The following is a 21184-nucleotide window of genomic DNA, read 5'->3' on the forward strand; positions in this document are numbered from 1 at the left end:
TTCACTTTTTTTGTATACCAATTATACCTCAATAAACATGGGGAAAAAATGGAATGAAGATGATCAGATCCAGTAAATAGGTGGGTAAAGATAAATTTTTTTATAATTTCCCTAATAAACAGCTGTGCAAACAATGGTCAGCAAATTACCTCTTGGGCACCAACCAACAGTTTTTATAGATAAAGGTTAATTGCAACATAGCTTTCTTCACTTGCTTATGTATTGTCTATGGCTCCATTCATGCTACAACAGGAGAGGTGAGTAGTTGTAACAGCAACCATATGGCTCATAAACCTAAAATATTGGGTTGGCCCAAAAGTTCATTCAGATTTTTCCATAAGATGTTACTGAAAAACCCAAACGAACTTTTGGGCCAACGCAATATTTACATCTAGCCCTTTGAGGAAAAGTCTCTCAATCCTTGGTTTGAAGCAAAAATAATAACATTATAAGTTAGGGTTTATAACATATCACGAACCAAAATGTTACAGCAATAACACAAATGATGGGATTAATTTGAGTTGTATTTTTCTAAATTTATAACATTTGTGAAATAGGAACTGAGAAGCAAATAGGGACCTCAGAGAAGCATGAAATGTGAAATGTGATATATTAAGTGATACAATATTGACTCTAAATAGAATAAGTTAAAGTTGCATAGTTTTTGCCATACAGAAACTTCTAAAAAGTTTTTTTAAAAAGTGGTGCATTGCTGCAGTGAACATTGTGGTACATGACTCTTTTTGAATTATGGTTTTCTCAGGGTATATGCCCAGTAGTGGGATTGCTGGGTCATATGGTAGCTCTATTTTTAGTTTTTTAAGGAACCTCCATACTGTTCTCCATAGTGGCTGTATCAATTTACATTCCCACCAACGTGCAAGAGGGTTCCCTCTTCTCCACACCCGCTCCAGCATTTATTGTTTGTGGATTTTTGGATGATGGCAGCACTATTTACAATCGCCAGGACATGGAAACAACCTAAGTGTCCATTGACAGATGAATGGATAAAGAAGATGTGGCACATATATACAATGGAATATTACTCAGCCATAAAAAGAAACAAAATTGAGTTATTTGTAGTGAGGTAGATGGACCTAGAGTCTGTCATACACAGTGAAGTAAGTCAGAAAGAGAAAAACAAATACCGTATCCTAACACATGTATATGGAATCTAAAAAAAAAAAAAAAAACTGGTTATGAAGAACCTAGGGGCAGGACGGGAATAATGACACAGACCTACTGGAGAATGGACTTGAGGACATGGGGAGAGGGAAAGGTAAGCTGGGACAAAGTGAGAGAGTGGCATGGACTTATATATACTACCAAATGTAAAACAGATAGCTAGTGGGAAGCAGCCACATAGCACAGGGAGATCAGCTCGGTGCTTTGTGACCGCCTAGAGGGGTGGGATATGGAGGGTGGGAGAGAGGAAGACACAAGAGGGAAGAGATCTGGGGATATCTATATTTGTATAGCTGATTCACTTTGTTATAAAGCAGAAACTAACACACCACTGTAAAGCAAGTATACTCCAATAAAGATGTTTAAATAAATATCAAAAAAAAAGTGGTGCATTGAAGAAACTAAAATACATTTGAATTTACTCGAAATATCAGAGGAAAAGATAACAAGTGAACAACAACAACAAAAACACTGAAGGGACAATGAAAACAATGAGCAAGATGATAGACTTTAACCCAATTTTATTAATAATGACATGAAATGTAAATGAACTTAACACTTCAGTTGTCAGAAATCACTGGACTGGATTTTTGTTTTGTTTTGTTTTTTGCGGTACACGGGCCTCTTGCTGTTGTGGCCCTCTCCCGTTGCGGAGCACAGGCTCCGGACGCGCAGGCTCAGCGGCCATGGTTCATGGGCCTAGCCGCTCCGCTGCATGTGGGTTCTTCCTGGACCGGGGCATGAACCCGTGTCCCCTGCATTGGCAGGCAGACCCTCAACCACTGCGCCACCAGGGAAGCCCTGGACTGGAATTTTAGAAAAACAACAAAAAGCAAGCTATCTACAAGATAGACACTGCTATCTACAAGAAACACATGTTAAATACAAAGACACAAAGAAGCTGAAAGGACAGGATGGAGCAATACATAACATGCAAAGAGCACATAAGAAAGCTGACATGACTATATTATTGCTAGACAAAATAGACTTCAAGACAGAAAATTTTAAGAGTTAAAGAGGGACATTTAATAATAGTAAAAGAGGAATTTACAGGAAAGGTTATACAGATATAAATATGTGTGCACCTAATAATAGAGCTTCAAAATTCATAAATAAAGTGCCAGGAGGAATAATCTACTCATAATTACACTAAAGGTTTTAACATCCATCTATGAATAATTTATAGAATATGTACCCAGAAAATCACTAATGTTTGAGACAATCTGGACCATACTACAAGCAAACTAAATTAATTGATATTTGTAGATTATCATACCCAAAGTTGTAAACTACATATTGTTACATGTGCACATGGAATACTCACCAAGATAATATGCTGATCAAACATTTTCCTTCTAAAATTGGGAGCAAAACAAAAATACCCACTCTCATTAGTCACAAATATTGTACTGCAGGTCCTTACCACTACAATAACACAAGGAAAGTAAATAACATGCATAAAAATCAGAAAGGAAGAAACAAAGTTATTTCTAGTCACAGATTATGTCGTTGTTTTTGAAGACAATGCTAAATTATCTATGAGAAAATATACTTGAATTAAGATAATTTAGCATAGCATAGGGTATGAAATTAGTATGTAAAATCAATCATATTTCTGTATAATAGCTACAAAAATTTGAAACTGAAGGGTAAAAAATACCATTTCCAGATCAAAGTGTAAATAAATTTAATAAAATATGCACAAGACGTACACTGAAAAATATTAAAAAATTGCTGAGGGATATGAACCGAAATAAATAGAGAAATATACCAAGTTCATATTTTGGAAGAATTAATATTGGTTTCATACTTATTGTCTCCGAATTGATCTACAGATTCACTGCAATCCCAACAAAATACCCAGCATGGTTGTTTTTGGTTTTGTTTCTATAGAAATTGAAGAGCTGACTCTAGATTTTATTTGGAAAGCTAAGGCTTAACAATAGCTAGACCTATGTGCAAGGGGAAAAAGAACAAAGTTGGAGGACTCACACTACCCTGTTCCAAGTCTTACTGTAAAGTCACAGTAATCAAGATAGTGTGGTTTTTGTATAAATATAAACACATGGTTCATTGAAACAGGATAAAAGATCCAGGAATAGACCTCTAAGGTCACAGAGATGATACACATATGGTCAAATGAGTTTTCCAAAGTCACCAGCATAATCCATTAAGAAATGATAGTCTTCTGAATAAATTGTGCTAGAACAACTGGATATTCATATTAAAAAAATAAACCTTAAATAATACCTCACATTACGCACAAGATTAATTTAAAATTGATTGTAGATGTAAATATAAAAAATTAAAACTGTAAAATTCTAGGAGAAAACTCAGGAGAAAATCTAGGCAAATTTGGAATAGAAAGTAAACCCCAAAAATCACCAGTCATTTAAAACTAATACAAATAATAATAATACAAGCATAATTAAAACTGCAGTCTTCCTGCTCCTCAAAAGACCTCATTAAAAAAGGAAAAAGCTTCCACATATAAGCAATATCATATGACATTTGTCTTTCTCTGTCTGACTTACTTCACTCAGTATGACAATCTCTAGGTCCATCCATGTTGCTGCAAATAGCATTATTTTGTCCTTTTGTATGGCTGAGTAATATTCTACTGTATATATGTACTACTGTGTAGCACAGGGAACTCTACTCAATACTCTTCAATGACCTACGTGGGAAAAGAATCTTAAACAGAGTGGATATATGTATGTGTATCACTGATTCACTTTGCTGTACACCTGAAACTAATACAACATTGTAAATCAACTATATTCCAATAAATTTTTTTTTAAAAAAATTATTGGTCTAAAGAAACAAAAAAAAGGGAAAAAGGAGAAAGCAAGCCACAGGCTGAAAAAAGAATTTGAAATACATGTTTGTGACAAAGTGTTTGTATCCAGAGTATATAATCCTTAAAATTCAATAATAAGACAAACGGTCCAAATAAAATTGGCAAGAGACTTGAATATACATTGCACAAAATAGCATACAATTGACCAGTATTTGTATTAAAACTGGTAGCCATCATTTGTTATCAGAGAAATGAAATTTAAAACACAACAAGTTAGAACTACACACACATTATAATGACAAAAGTTAAAAAGGCTGACAACAGCAAATGTAGGTGAGGATATATAGTCACTGAAATTATCACACATTCTTGCTGGGAGTGTAGAATGGGATTTCTGTTTTGAAAATGGCTTGTAAGTCTCTCAAAAACTTAAATATTTATTTACCAAGTGATCCAGCAATTCCACTCCTAGATGATTATTCAACAGAAATGAAAATGTGTATGTCTATACAGAGATTTATACACAAACTTTAATGGCAGCTTTATTTGTAATAGTGTCTGACTAGAAACAACCCAAATATTCATCAACAGGTGGCTGAATAAACAACTTGTGATCTAATCTACTCATGCAGTGGAATTTTACTCAGTCATAGAAGTGGAGAGAACTACTGATACAATACATGAATGGATGGATTTCAAAAACAATTATATTGAATAAACACAACTAGCCACAGAAAGTGCATACTTTATGATTCCATTTATATTAATTTCCTGAACATGCAAAGCTAATCTTTAGTAATAGAAATTATATTCTTTGGCTGGGGCTGAAGGTGGAGTTGATTGATTACAAAGGAGTAGCAGGTAACTTTCTGCAGTGATAGAAATCTCCTATATCTTGATTGGTGACTACATAGTAATATATATTTTTCTAGACTCAGTGAAATCTGCACTTAAAATGTGTTCATTTTATTGTATGTAAATTATACCTCAAGTATTATTGAAGAGTGGATGATATTTGCCAAATAAGATAGGGTTGGGAATAGGAGGTGTTTCATAATATGAATGGCATTGTTCGATTTACTATTGTCATGTATATACTTTTTCTAATCCATATTGTGTTAATTTTTTAAACATTTGGTTGTTCCTCGAGAATCATTTTTTCCTTTTTCCTCCCCTAACCTCTAAATTACTTTCCTTTAGGAGGAGACAGTAAACTGGTTATCTTCACAGTAGTTCCCCTCCCCAAGATAACAACTTTGCCCAGCTGTATCTCTTACTTTAAGAGATAGTGACTGTTATATTAAGAATATTGAATGACCCAATATATTGGTAACAAAGGTCACGTATACAAGTGAAATCAGAAGGATATGAATCAGGTTTTGGAGAATTACCATTTTGTAAGCAAGACCATCACTGCTGGGTAGAATAAAGGGAAGACAGAGATATCAGCATAACAGGGTAGGACACAGTATTCCAAAACTATTGCTCACAGCTTCCTTATATTATTTTGGGCAAGCATTAGATCCAGTTTTTAGAGGATAAGAAATGGTTCGAAATCACAGTTTCTCCTAAGAGAAAAGAATTTTTATAATATTCTCTGACATCAGAAAAGAATAAAGCAAAGAAACCCAAATGTAGAAGTCCACACATATGTATGTGAATATTATATGTTTAGTATTTCTACTCTTAAGAGTCTGTTTAGCACTTAGTACAGTTGGATTTTTTCAGTAGATATTGGGTGGTAATAAAATCAATCTGTGAAAGAATCAAAGGACTTTTTAGTTCAGTGGAATCAAAGCTGTATCCCAAACCTCCAAGTGTCTATTTAAGCACTTGGCCTTTGTCCATCACCCTGAAGGGATGATTAATGGATGAGAACAGTGCAAAACTTGTTCCAAAGACATGCCAGAAACCAGACTTAAGATGGTCAGGTGAGACATTCCACAGATAATTGCCCACAACCTGATACATTGTCTTTTCTCAAGGGATATTTTGTGACATAGCAGTAAGTTGAGAAAGTTGATAGAGGTTTTCTTTTTATAAATTCTTTTTGAATTTCAGACCAGAGGATATAACCAAAGTTTTATAATTTTGCATTACTTATGTAAGCATTACTTAAGAAATCACTTTCTTTCATCGTTCTAATGAACTTTGTCTATTTCTAAAGCACTGATCAAAATGACAGTTGCTAGTAGCCTCAGCATCTAACTGCAGGCAGATACTTGCTTTGCAATCAGATCCAGACCAGTGCTTCTTAGCAATACTATAAGAACAGTTATTTGTGCTTTAATCTTTTTCTTGCTCTAGGAGTCATATTCACAGATCTTTGGGTTATTCTTAGAGAGTCACAGTTATTCAGTTTCAATGACTGGTTTCCTTTATTCACATCTAAATCCACTTTATTAATTCAAGTTATATGTTTTGGAGAAAATAAATGTCCCTAGAAGATAAACAGCATACCTTCTGGGCTCCTCTCCAACTCACTTGAACACCTCTTACTCCCTGCCTCAATGATATTCCACGCATTCATATTCAGCAGTGGACCACCCACATGTGTGGCAGCGGTGCTTGCCAGGAAGTTAATGTGCTTCCTAAGTACACCATTGAACAGTCAGTCCTCTCGGCCTGAGCGCTGCTGGGTCAGTTCATCCAGCCATTCCCCCTCCATGCACACCCCCCAACCAGAGGTCCTTCAAAGGAACCCAAGGCTTTTAGACACTTTGGAACTTTTCAGTTTTTAGGGAACGTAAAGCTTTAGGAAAGACTGAATTATTTGCAGCTTATTATATATTCATTATTTCTGAGTTAAATGCTTAACAAGTACATGTAGTTCTCATTCTAGAGATTTAGTCAATCCTTATCTTTATAAATTCCTGACTTGATAATACTTTCAGATAACGATATAATATGGCAAATCTGGTTGAGTCCCAAGGGTAAATTGTAGTTTAAGTTTCCATACTCACAATGGGCAGAGTAGGGAAGTAGGGATCCTTGTTAGATTACTGGGAGTAGCATCTAATCAGGAAATCCACCAGCCTGTACAGTCTTTGTGTGCGAATCAGGAAAAAGGTGCCCCTTTCTTCAAGCAGTTGTAACTCCCATACCAGGGCACAAGTGGTTGCAACAGAAACAGAGCCTGGATTTCAGCCCTTTTCACCCCTTTAGCCAGTCACGCGCGGTAGAGAGCAACCCTATCCAAAGACGTTGGGTGTTAGAATAAAAAGGGCTTCCGATGTGGATTCAGAATGCAGCTTTGTTACTCCACAGTTGCTTACTATAGGGCAATTTGTTTAAGATCGCTAATCTTCACTTTCATCTTTCACAAAAGGAAAATGGTAAGAATATTCTCATCCTGCAGGGGATTGTGAATATTAAGAAATACAATGTATGCAAGTGGTTAGCATGGTGCCGGGCAAATAACAAAAATTAACCACATAAGTGCCTTTAATAATCTTATTTTTGTCTAGGAGAGATCAAGCATCAATTCTTCTTTAAGCCAGAAAGAACTGTTTTATTCCCTTGATTAAGCTTTCTCCTAATGTCACAATTAGAATATTTTCTGTGTACAGGTAAAACACTGCAAGCAGGCTTACGAAGAGGAAGACCCCAGAGGAAAGCATTTCATGAGAATTTTATGAGAAGTTGTATATCTATAGACATATACATGCTATATGAAAAGAAAAATCCAAATTGAACAAAAATAAATTGAAACTCTAATATTGCATTGTCTGTGGGGTTTTTCCCTTGTTTGGGCATATTCTATTTCAAATTTGAACACTGGTATGTTTTTCATATACTGTTTCTGTTACATAATTCAGATTTACATAAAATTTCCCCACACTGTACACAACCTCAAGGGAGAATTTCTCTGACTGTCTCTTTGATGGAAGCTGGAATAAGAAAGAAAGGGCAGGAAAGCCTAAAATGACTGGCTTTTGAATTATATGTGAGACGTCTTTTGAGGATTCCTAGAAAAAGGAAAGGAAAAGTTTTGAAGTCTTATAAAACTGTGGGCCCTAGTAAATAAGCAGAGATTTTGGTTATTCCATATCTTGACTCATAAGTATCCATGTATATTTGAGGGGAATGCATATAGCATTTCTGGGCCATATAAGAATTAGCAATTGAGTTTATGAATAAATGGTTGCTAGTTACTTCAGTGATTTGATTTTCTAGCAGCATTTCTTAGGCATGGGATGTATAGGACAGGCGAGGGGAAATGGTCAGAGAACAAGGATGTACTCACTATTTTTATAAAACAGTGCACTTGCTACAAAATAGATTTGTGCTTAGCCCAGGAACTGGACACCATGTATATCTAATCATTTTCTTTTTCTGAATCTGCTTCTGTTTTGTGAAATTTAATGATCTATAGAATTTCTTCTGCAACCTCAATTGTTTGTGCTTCCCATGCCAGCACATACATACATATTACAGAGTTGGCTCATTAACAAGCATAGTTGTGATATATGAAAGAAATGGCATAACTCTTGAAAGGATAGCAAAAGAGCATCACAAAATCAGCCTAGAGCCATGATTGTGACATAGCCAAATGTGATACTCCAGATAGCTACTCCAACCTTGTCTTCCCTCACCAATGACAGGAAAGTTTGGTGTGTGCTTGCCTCACCCACTGACAATTGACCTGTACCATGTATTAATGAAATGTTTTTCTAAAATATAAAATGAAGCAAAATAGTTTTGTATTCTTCTGCCTTGGGAGTATGTGCTGCAATATTTCTGAAAAGAGAGATTTCTAATAATTTCATTTTATCCTAACATTCCTGAAATAAAATACATTGAGGAAGGTAGGGATGGTCAGACGCTCTCAGTCTGAAAGCCAACTTCCTTTGCATATTTAGGTAAATGGTGTAACCTCTCTTCCTTCTCACAAAATATTCATTTGGATCTTTTTGAGGGATGATCTGCAGACCAGACAAGGATAGTAGTCTGCATTATTTCATTAATTATGATATTCACATTAACTTTCCAGATTTGCAGTTCAAGCCAAGTAATATCCCTCTGCATTTTTGCCCTTCCAACTTCTGTGAAGACTAAAAGAAGTTAATATTTGTGGAAGTACTTTTTAACTGTAAATTCCTATATAAATTTGAGATACAGTTTCCATCTCTCAAGATTTTTCTTGCTTCATGAGTCCATGGTTGTAGTGGTAAATTATAGTAGAATAACTTTTAACAGCAATCCTAGACATACAATTCTGGTAGGTGTCTCAAATACTTGACAGAATAGTAGTGAGCAAAGGCCCTTGGGCCAACTCTATTTTGTACAAGGGGATAATTGAAGTACAGAGTTTAAGAGCTGTCTTTTCTTCTTTCTCTCAAGTCAACCATCTTTATTCCCAGAGGAGCTCTCCAGATTATTTTTCTTTAGAACATGTGGTTTTTAATACACACAACACTTACTTAGATATTTCCAAGTAAAATATCAATGGATTTATAATTTTTATTTCTAAACTTTCTCTAAACCCTTAGCAGTTTCCTATTTACAAGCCTAATGTGAAAGCTAATTGTTTCATCAAATCCAAATCATCTTTTAAATTTTTGGGACCAGATCCTAATCTAAGCCTATTTTGGAAAAAAAAAAAACCTCATATTATTCATATTTAACATCATTTTTGGCAAAGTACATTCAGGGTTTTAGAGTAAAAGGGTTATTCATTTAAGTTAAAATGTTATCTGGTAAGTACATGCATTTATTTTATATTACCCAAGACAACCATATATATTTGGTGCGTAAGCCAGCAACTACTTTGCATAAATATTTTGTTCTAGGCTGATGCCAAAAAGGGGTCAGAGGTGACTCAATTGTGTTGAAATAGTGCTTCATTGAAGTTTTAAAAATATAAATAGGAACTCCACCCCAAAAAATACAGATGCAAATGACCATTTACATGAAAAATTTTAGTAGAGATATTTTTTGAGTTCAATTGGTTTTCTTCATATCCTCAACTGAGGGGACAGTATATAAAAAATGAGGTATCTCCCATCAAAGTGTTTATAATCTATTAAATAAAAGATAATTTAACATAACCATAGAAAGGGGGCAAATATTATAATTTGGGCAGTGCATGGAGTTAGTACAGCATATTAACAGCCACCACTGTATCAAAATGATGCAAGATGTAATAATAAGGATTTTATGAATAATTCTGAATCCTATTTTTTATTTGTCATTAAACAGGGTCTTATATAGAATAATTTAAGTATGAGAAATGAGTGCTTCATTTTAGTGAACATTTTCTTTTAAAGGTTTTAAAATTTGTGATGTTTTAAATACTTCATTAAATCTCTAAATATTTTTATTTACAATTTTTTTTTGTTTAGTGATGTTGATATATCAGAGAATAACACATTGAATACCAAAAGGCTATGATATAGTAGTTGACCATTTTGGGGGGTGAATACACTAATGATATAGTAAATCTATTTCAATTTGCTCTAGAGAATTTTTTTAAAGTATTGCTTGTATACATCTGCAAACTATAATTGGTTGTTTTAATCAAATGTCTGTGAGAGATAAACTAAATTCTCTTAAAAGTTATTAAAGTCTTTGTCAACAGGTAGCTACTACATGTGAGAATATTGAACTTCTAAGTCTTTTCATTTGGGGCACTTTTTTTAATTCCTTGGGTTGTTTGAATACTTATAAAAGATATAGTTTTTCAGCTGTGAGTACGTACAATTGGAGAGACCTGGCCAATTCTGAAAATCATAAAATTTGGAATATTATTAACATGTCAACTCATTGGATAAGTAGAAGAATTTTGAATTTGTATTATATTACCTCTCAAATTATATCATCTTGAACTACATGAATTAGTAGTATCTATAATATCATAGTTGAATAGTTGTGACAGATATCTTATGATCACAATTTAAAGCCTTAGAATACTTACTATCTGACCCTTTACACAAAAAGTTTGCTGAAGCCTGGTTTAGAAGGTGGTCTGGTAGAGTCACAATTACCTTAGGCATCCTTGAGGAGAAAGGGAGCAAATTACAGAGTTTCTTAACTTTTTCTTCCCTGGCATATCAATATTTATGTTAACATATCATTATCAAAGCTCTCAAAATAATTTTTTAAACTACAATCAGAAATAAAAACATGTAAATGCTATATCAATTTTACAGTAATTATCCCATTTTTTTTTCTCTTTGCAAAAATCACCCTAAATATCATATTGATGGATTAATATTAAAAACATAGGCATGCCTAGGGAAGGTTGTTCTTGGTCAGTAGCAGTAAATTTATTTAATGGCTATAATTAAATTAAAACTAGCTTTATTTAGAGATATTATCTATTATACCACAATTCTGATTTTTTTTAAAAAATGTATGTGTGTGAAAATTGAAACATCAATATTATTCTAAAACAACAAGGTGGTAGTTGCTTTACATTGTTCAGTCCACTCCATTGGCCCCAATTACATTATGTCTAAATCTGGGAAAGGGCCTCTAATCAGAAAAATAAAAATGATCATACAGAAAATATTTTCAGGAGTACTTATATATTGGTGTAGTATTACAATGTGTTTTCCTAATTAAATGTTAAGTATGGTAGTATAAATATCTATCATTGAAGAAAGAGTAATTAAAGGAAGGATAGTTGTGATTTGGGTACCAAAAGGTAAGAATTGATAAGCAGGTAGAAATTACACCAAGAAAGCATTTCAGTTTAAGGAGTCAAAATGTGTGAGGATAAAACTAGAGTTTTAGGAACTTTCAGTCACTGGCAAGCTGAGTCACTAGAATGCAGGCAAGCGAAACACAATATAGAGAAAAGTTTACTGACTCATTTATACAGTACTGAGATTGCTGTTTTTACTGATCTTGCTGTTATGTGGTACCTCATTTCTAACATCTCATCTTAATTGGCCCATTAACCTCATCTCCTATTGCCTTAAAATTCCAGCTCCCAAGGATACAAACACCAGCAACACTCCTTTTCTCCCTAAGCTCCTGTTCAGTGTCTGATTTTCAGTTCTTTGTTTTTTGACCCCTAAGAAACAATTCCTTTTCTGCTTGCAAGCTTAGGAATGCATGTAAGAAAGATTTTTGTTATACTTTAATCTAACATTTTTAGACTGGGAAAGTGACATGTCATATATTCTTAATATATCTTTTACTTTGAGGTTTATGCAAAAAATAATATTTTGAAAACTCAATTTACTCACTTTTGAGAAGCTATTTGCAAAGTAGAATAAATATACTTTTATATAAATTTTTAAAAATTTGAACAATTAAATTTTTCTCTATATATATTTTAAGAATATTTTAAAATCCAAAATCTGTAGATAATCATACATATCTAAAAATTATCTGCTAATTTAGATAATGAATATAGTTCTAGCTCAGTTAGTTTTAAATGATTTAAACTCGAACAATGTTGCATAAAAATAAAAGTAGACTATAAAAGAGAATGAAAAAAATTTTTGGTGTGCTTGCTAGGACAAAAAAAATGCCTGAAGGATAAAAAAGAAGAAAAATTATGAATTCTTTCCCTGTTGAACCAGCAGATGTCATGTTTCGTTGTTACAGCCTAAGATTATTATAAGGGCATTTCCTTTGTATTACTATGTATACTGTGTGCTTCTTACAAAACAAGTGTATAAATATTAAATATGATTGGCTCTGAAATCAGAGAACAAATTTGTGGGGTCTTTTTTTTTACTTTTAAGATAGATTTCTCAAACAAAGTCAGAAAGCATTTTTCCTTTATCAAGTTTATCCAAAAGAGGTTTAGTACAAAGTATGCTCTGAGACGTAGCAAGCATATTTATATTTAACTATAACTACACAAAATCATTTCTTATCAGTAATTATTTGTTGCTAATCAATATTATTTATGCACCAGCTAAAAAAGCTTTTCTCATCTTTAATTCTAAGGTGGTAACAATTATTCAACTAAATTAAAACTATATCAACATCCATATGTCATCACCATATCTATTCTGTCCCAAAATTTATCTGTCATATGAGACACTGGAACTGGTCATCTCTATTTCCTTTTCCAATCTAATATTTCATGAAAAAATATTACATATGTCACTCATATGTAATGCGGAATGTCAATGCAAATAAACTTAAGTATTTTCAGAAATACATTGAAAAGCCTTCGTAACAATCTCTAATTAAAAATAAAGATAGAATTTTATAGTAAAATTGGATCTATTTAGAATATTCAAATGAGGGTTAAATTGTAGCTTAATTTTTCACAACCCTGAAAATAGATTTTGATAAACAAATTCATGTTTTCACAATGTCATGAGAATTTTTTTTTAACTTCAATGTCAAACTGCTTCAATAACCTGAAAAGTATTTATTTAGATAAACAATCAGTTCTAGTATTATGACAATTTGCATTTATGACATGCAGCTAGTTTACCCTTCTGGCAGTCAACAAAAAGCAGGATTAGAATACAGATAATAGAAACATTAAATGGAATTTATAAATAAATGTGCTTAAAACAATTGAAATAATACAAGAAACAGTAGGCAAATGTTTCATAGCACCCTAGAGATTTGAGACTGTGCCTTACCTTAATGGCCATTTTGTGGACAGTCACTCACCCATATCGACCCTGCTAAATGGCAGTTAGGTATTGACTAAATACCTCTAGTGAAGGGAAAATCATCCGTATTCAGAGAGGATTGCTAGAACATTTCTAAGTCAAAATATGTATCCTTTAATACCCACTCACTGGCATTCATCTTATTTCATAGATCTGTTAAAATTTAGCCTGTGATGGAGTTTCAACTCTCAGAAAACTTCATTTGCCAGTTTTTGAGAGATTTTTTTTTTCCTTTTCCATGCTAAATAGACTTTATTCTCTTCTCATTTCTCTTTGAATGTATCATTCATTTTATGAAAAACGTGATACTTAGAACTAAATCTAATACCCCTTGTATTTCCCTCTTGGCTAAAAAACAAAAGCAAGCCCCTCTTCTCCCTGTGCCCCTCAAAAAAAAACAATAAGCAAAATGAAAAACCAACCATTGAGACTCTTTATCTCCTCAATTCAATCTAGACACTAATGTCTAATGAAAACACTCTAAGTTGACATTTCTCACTTAAAAAGCTCTTTACTTCATTTATAGGTTTTGGATGTTTTTTTTTTTTTTTTTTTTTTTGCGGTACGCGGGCCTCTCACTGTTGTGGCCTCTCCCGTTGCGGAGCACAGGCTCCAGACGCGCAGGCTCAGCGGCCATGGCTCATGGGCCCAGCCGCTCCGCGGCATGTGGGATCTTCCCGAACCGGGACACGAACCCGCGTCCCCTGCATCGGCAGGCGGACTCTCAACCACTGCGCCACCAGGGAAACCCCTTGGATGCTTATTTTTAATCAAAACCCCTGGCTCTTTATCTAGGCTACTACTAAATGTACCTCCTCAATAACAGTTTGGGAAATTTGGTCTCAAATACAGGTTGTCAGTGATGTTTTGGATATTTATTCATTCATTCAGTATATTGTGTTCCTCTCATCTAGATTTTGCTAAGTGTTGTGAACATGAATTTGTGCTATCATTTAGTTACTAATAATAAAAATATCATACAACATATAGAAGAAATAAAATGAATGTGATGACTCTTTTCCAGAGACCTCCTTCTATGCAAGATTGTTTGTATAGAGTTGATAATCCATTTTCAATAAAACTGAATGAATATTCATAGAACATTTTTTAATGCACACAGTGTTGATATAGGAGACTTTTCCAAATGTTACTAAAATTCAGATATGTAATTCAATGTATTTAATTTTACTAGTAAATTTGTCAAAAATTAAATTCAGTTCATCTGACTTTTTTTCCTGGTGAACCTCACCAGGGTAATAGAGACCATCACTTTCATTCTTAGTGTTCAACATTCATACTTTATATGTAATAAATTCTTATGAATCAACTCTTCTGCAATCCCTAGATGATAGATGACTAATGATGGAGAAAAAGAAAAAACCAGGTAAGATATATTCCTGCATACAGGAACCCAGGAGGAAAACCCCAGGAGGACATTTAATATTTAATCTAATTTAAAAAAAAAAATCTGTTGAATAATGTACAACTTATTAAATCATAATCCAGTAAAAATTGCAAAGCTATTTGAAAAGTTGGAGAAAATGTAAGCAATTTCCAGGAAGACAGAGGCCATACCTCCTTGTTCATTGCCTAGAACACTACTTGGCATTCAATAGGCTCTAACTAAATACTGATTTAATAAATAAATGTATTATTGGTAAAAAGTAGATAGTGTGAAAAAAATCTATATTTCAGAATATCAAAAAGTTGGGATACTTTCCTGGTGGCACAGTGGTTAAGAATCTGCCTGCCAGTGCAGGGGACACAGGATCAATTTCCTGGTCCAGGAAGATCCCACATGCTTGGGAGCAACTAAGCTCGTGCGCCACAACTGCTGAGCCAACGCACCACAGCTACTGAAGCCTGCACATCTAGAGCCTATGATCGGCAACAAGTGAGGCCACCACAATGAGAAGCCCCCACACCACCATGAATAGTAGCCCCTGCTCACCTCAACTAGAGAAAGCCCGCACACAACCATGAAGACCCAATGCAGCCAAAAATAAATAAATTAATTAATTAATTATTTTAAAAGTTGGACGTATAATTCCCATGGTCTGTGAATTTTTCTATTTGGCAATTAAAAGACAAAAACTGAGATGGTTTTTGTATGTTACATATACTATGTATACCTCACATATCCTTAAAATCTAAATAAAAGCCTTTTTCGTTATTGACCAAAGTTCTTGTGTTGTTAAGTTTTTGTTTGGTTAATTTCAGTTTAGTGACCAAAGACATGGATAATATAAACACAAATTGTCATCTTCACTGATTTTTTTTTTGACAGAGTTGATCATTTACTTGCTGACATACTTCTTTTTTATTATTTATTTATTTTTTCTGGAAGTATAGTTGATTTACAATACTATATTAGCCTCAGGTGTACAGCATAATGATTCAATATTTTTATAGATTATATTCCATTTAAAGTTAGTATAAAATGATGGTATATTTCCCTGTGCTGTACAGTATATCCTTGTTGCTTATTTTATATAGTAGTTTGTGTCTCTTAATCCCATACCCCTATCTCACTGATGTACTTCTTTTGATTTCTAGGATGCCACATTTTAAATTTTCTTCCTGTTCACTGGTTGTTCTGTCTCAGGCCTTTGTGGGGTTTGTTATCTCCTCCCATATCTCTTAACCTTGGATTGCCCCAGTGGTCAGACCTTAGCCTTTATCTACACACACTCCCTTGGTGATCTCATCAGTCTCATGGCTTAAATTTAAACTCTTATCTATATGCCTGTGGTTAGCAAGATTATGTCTCCAGCCCTGGCCTCTCCTGAATTCTAGTCAAGTGTATCCCACTTAATGGCTCCATTTAGATCATTCAAATTGTTCAAAAATAATTTCCTGATCTTCTCCCCCCAAATTTGATCCTCCCATAACTTTACATATCAGTTGATGGAAACTTCATTCTTCTGGTTGCTTAGATCAAAAAACTTGCAGTCATCCTTGATTCTTCTCTTCCTCTTACACTGCTTATACAACCAACCAGGAAATCTTCTTACATCTCTTCTCAAATTCTCCAGAAATTGATTAGATTTTAATCACATGACTTTTTAAATACAAGAATTACTTATGGAACACGAAGTAGAAAGTAATAAAAGGGCATAAAGAATAAGTAAGTATGTTTAACTGTAACATGTCATTTAAATTTAAGGACTTTTTCTGTTTTTAGGAAAGGCCTATGCTCCAGAATTCTATTACGATACCTACAATCCTGTGTGGCAGAACAGACACCGTGTTTACTCCTATAGTCTACAGTGGACTCAAATGAATCCTGATGCAGTAGATCGGATCGTTGCATACCGGTTGGGTATTAGGCAGGTGAGGAATTTAATTGTCTTCTTTTGTGTGTGTGTGATCCTCTGTGAAGACCTTGTTACTATGATGTGTTGCTATAAAGTTTTAATCAATTTGCATGAATTCCAGAATATATTTTTCTATATCAAAGATAATATTACCTTACCCAGAACTGTTCCAAATTATTTATTTATTTCCAAATCTTTGAAATTAATTTATGCATTTTTCACTATGACAGGAGACATATTAAAGTGAGCTTTCTGAAATCCTTCATCATTACATGTGCTATAGAAATTACGTGGTATAATTTCTGTGAAAGAAACTAAGATGTTCTCACACTTACCTGTACTGCATAATTCTTTGTCTTGTTTCCTAAGCTAGAAATTCTACATATTTTTATTCTAAGAGGTTCAAACTATATATAGGATTTTTAAAAGCTAATTTAATGTGTCTGTAGAATAGAAACGTTTTGGTAAAATGAGAAGAAACAATGAAATATGTTTTCCTAAGGTAACTGAAGATTATAGATTGTGTAAAAATATCATAGCTTTTTCAAATGAACCACTGTTAAACTCAGTTATCCTTCGTTGGTATAAATGATATTTTTGAAATTTAAATATAGGTCTTTACATTATTTCCTATTACATAGTAGGTTATCTGGAGTGACTATTTCAGCATAACAAAATGTTTTTGAAGATTTATTTGATTACCACATAAGCTATTAGCTCTCTTTCACATCTTTGTATTATCATAGATTTGTAAAATGTGTTTTCCACTTCCTTAACTAAATCACACAATAGCATTTTGAGTTTGGATAGTAGAAAGGACAGAATTTGCCTGGAGAAAGATTGGTCGACCATCAGCAATCCACTCAGTGTTACTATCATAAAACCAATGTTTTTTTAAATCTTGTTAACAAAGTTATAATAAAAGACTATGTACATCGTTAAAATTAAGATACATTGTAAGTTGAACATTCTTATCCTTCTTGTCTAAGTATTCACAGTTCACAGACATGGTAGACAGGAGTGGATCATTTGGAAACTTTCTCTATTACTCTCATTTACTTTGGTCCCTAAGTAAATCTGAGTAAATCCCAAATCCATATCAGAATTGTTTGTTGTCCTCATTCTAATTTAATGATAATTTTTCTTGATAGAGAAGATAGAAAAAAGAAAGAGCAGCAGTCTCCCTCGGTTTATGGGCTTATCCCTTTCTTTTTCTTTTCTCAACACAGCTAATATTTTTAGATCTTTTATATTTGGAGCATCTTAGCACATTCTTGACTTTAGACACCTCACATTCATTTCCAAGTCCTTACCACATGATTTGGTCATTCACATTCATCTTTTATTACCCTATGTTTTCAAAAAACTAAGAACCTAATACCAAATTGCTATTTGTAAAATTGAGTCATTTTATTAAGGTGTTTTTTCCTTTTTTCTGGTTATAGGTTTTTTTGCAACAATAGAGTCAGAATTTCATCTTTAGTTTCTCACCTTCTTCCTCAGCTATATTTTTTTGGAGTGTCTGGGTAACTGCCCTTTGCTTCCTGTATGCTGAAGGGCTGCCTGTTTTAATCTGCGGAATTAATTTACCCAACCCTACTCATCATTCCTTTCTTTTATGCTAACAGTCTTCTAAACCTTTGTTCACAAAGTCTCCATTATGTATGCAAGTCACCTTCTCCATGAGTCAAGTTTAACAGAATGATTACTATCTCTGTCCTCCCTCTCAACTGGAGCGATTTTAGGAGAATTAGACTTCCTCCTAAGAGGGATCCACCTAATTAAAGCCCTTCTTTCTCATCCATATCTTGTACTAGTTATTAATACACTACCTTCTATAATTTTTTTGGCTAGGATTGCTATGCTATTTTCCAATGACAGTTTCTCTTCTTAGATTTTCCTTTCCTGATATGAACATCTCCACTAAATTCCTGTCTTTATGTTTCCTGATCATAAAACTAGTATATAACTCCCTGATATGCAGTGACACACATTTCCCGGTCTGTGTTCATCCTTGTGAACAAATTAGTTAGGTAATTTCCCCCTACTCTGCTACTTTACAATACATTATATATGCATGCATATATGTGTATAAATTTCCCCTTACTGTGTTTTGCGAAAATTATGAATTCCTGACACATCTGGCTTCTGATTCTAGCCAATCTAGCCTTATCATTTTTAGCTATATAACCTTGAACAGGTTTCTGAACATACCAAACCTAGGCTCCTACTTGGGAAGTTGAAGATAATGATAACTGTCAGGCAATCAAAGTGTGGAGTGGAATACATCCCCCATTTATCCCACAGCCCAGGTTCCCTTGTGCAAGGCACTCTCTGCACAAACATTTGTGGCAATTCTTGCACTCATCTGCCTGGGTTGTGTAACAGTTTTTTTAAGTGCATCTTAAGAGCTTAACATATCTACCATTTTTATTTCAGTTTTATTTAGTACACTGTATAACCTGGGCCTAAGTATTATTCCAAGCCATGATTTTCACAAAATAATTTCTAGACTTTTTTTCACTATGTCTTATTTTTATTTCAAACCTGCTGTCCTCCATAATATCCATTTTACTGATTCACATTTTTCTCTTCCACTTTGAGTCTTATTTTAAAGCCTTCCTGATCAGATCAATGTCTGCTGCTAACACTATTCTTCCCAAGTTTCTGAGATTCATGCTATGCACTAGAGGAAAACATATTTCTAGTGTTATAAACCATGGTCCAGAAAACAGTCCTTTCTCTTACACAATTTCTGAAGCTAATTCTTTACTTGCCTTAGCATTATTTATTTTACTAGAATTTTCTTTTATATTTAGAAACAAGTATTATTTTTTCCTGGAGTGCTTTTTTTGTAATACTCTATTTATTGATAATTTTACTAAGATACTACATCTTGCCATGGAAGAGAAACTTTAATATATCTTTTGTGGGTGTCTCAATAAAGAGTAATGGCCTTCTGCTGTTCTGCCAATATGAATGGAAAGGAAATGTTCGTAGATATGGTGTAGGAACAGAAAGACCACGTATAAACACTACTCTTTTCCCCACTCCCATATTCTCTACACTTAACCCTTACATGAAACATCTTAATATGCAAAAGGGCCTCAATAGACATCATTTCTTTTGCAGATCCCCTTGCATACCAAAACTGAGGATGATAGGGCAGATGCATTTTAGATACAATGAAATTGATATAATTCTTTAAGAATATCCCCTGTTTAATAATAGGACACAAAGTCATTAAGTAAAATAAGGTTATATTATCTTAGAAAATTTAGATTACTTCTTCCTCAGGTATGTACATTTGGTTATCAACATTGTTTTAACACACAATCAGACACCAGCATTTAAAATAATCACTATTGAATTCTGATCTGATGATCATTTATGTTACATATTCTATGATTTTAAAATCGTTATTTTACCCTGTATTTTTATTTTGAGCCTATATATCTAATTTCTTCTATCCATAAATTATCTAGATTATCTAATGAAAAGTACTTCCACTTTTAATATCAAACATGACCTAAAGTGTACAACACACTTCTGATTCGATGAAGTCTGAGAAGCAAATTTGATCCTTTAAGACTCATGGCAAATTCAGTTGTAAAGCGTCCCACTTTGTGTTTTTTTGGGGGGGGTGTTTTGTGGGGTTTTTTTGCGATACGCGGGCCTCTCACTGTTGTGGCCTCTCACTGTTGTGGCCTCTCCCGTTGCGGAGCACAGGCACCGGACGCGCAGGCTCAGCGGCCATGGCTCACAGGCCCAGCCACTCCGCGGCATGTGGGATCTTCCCGGACCGGGGCACGAACCCGTGTCCCCTGCATCGGCAGGCGGACTCTCAATCACTGCGCCACCAGGGAAGCTCAGACTTTGTTTTTAATCCACAAACTGTTAGAAACTTTATTACTTACTCGTAAATTAAGTAAGATTATAAAATCACTAGTATATTATTAAATCCCTGGCTGGATGGGGTTGGTAAACTGAACCCAGCATTCCCCCACCTTTCTGGTAAAATTAGCTGACCCTTTTGGTTAAACTGTAGGGTCTTTATTTAAATATAATGAGGAAAATTGTCTCAGAATTTGAGTATTGGCTTATACACTTTTCTTAAAAGTTGCTGCAGTCGATCTATAAAAACACTGGAATTCTGGAATCAATGCTTTAAAAAACTTAAATATTTCATGTGAAGTTAAAAAATTAGTGTGGAAAAAAAGTTTTCTCAAAATCTTAATGTCCTTAAGTTGTACTTTTTAGGCTCAGCTAAGCAATTGTTTAATCTCCTT

General features: G+C 33.9%; 1 protein-coding gene across 2 annotated transcripts in view; it reads left to right on the top strand.

Annotated features, from left to right (window-relative positions):
• MDGA2 (MAM domain containing glycosylphosphatidylinositol anchor 2) overlaps window positions 1–21184 on the top strand; it is an 829686-nt gene that overhangs the window by 718567 nt on the left and 89935 nt on the right. For both annotated transcript variants that reach the window (XM_067736879.1, XM_067736889.1), the window contains one exon: window positions 16763–16911. In XM_067736879.1, coding sequence (XP_067592980.1) covers window positions 16763–16911 — 149 coding nt within the window. The remainder of the gene's footprint in view (window positions 1–16762; window positions 16912–21184) is intronic.

The sequence above is a fragment of the Pseudorca crassidens genome, chromosome 1, assembly GCF_039906515.1.
Source record: "Pseudorca crassidens isolate mPseCra1 chromosome 1, mPseCra1.hap1, whole genome shotgun sequence".
Classification (NCBI taxonomy): Eukaryota; Metazoa; Chordata; class Mammalia; order Artiodactyla; family Delphinidae; genus Pseudorca; species Pseudorca crassidens.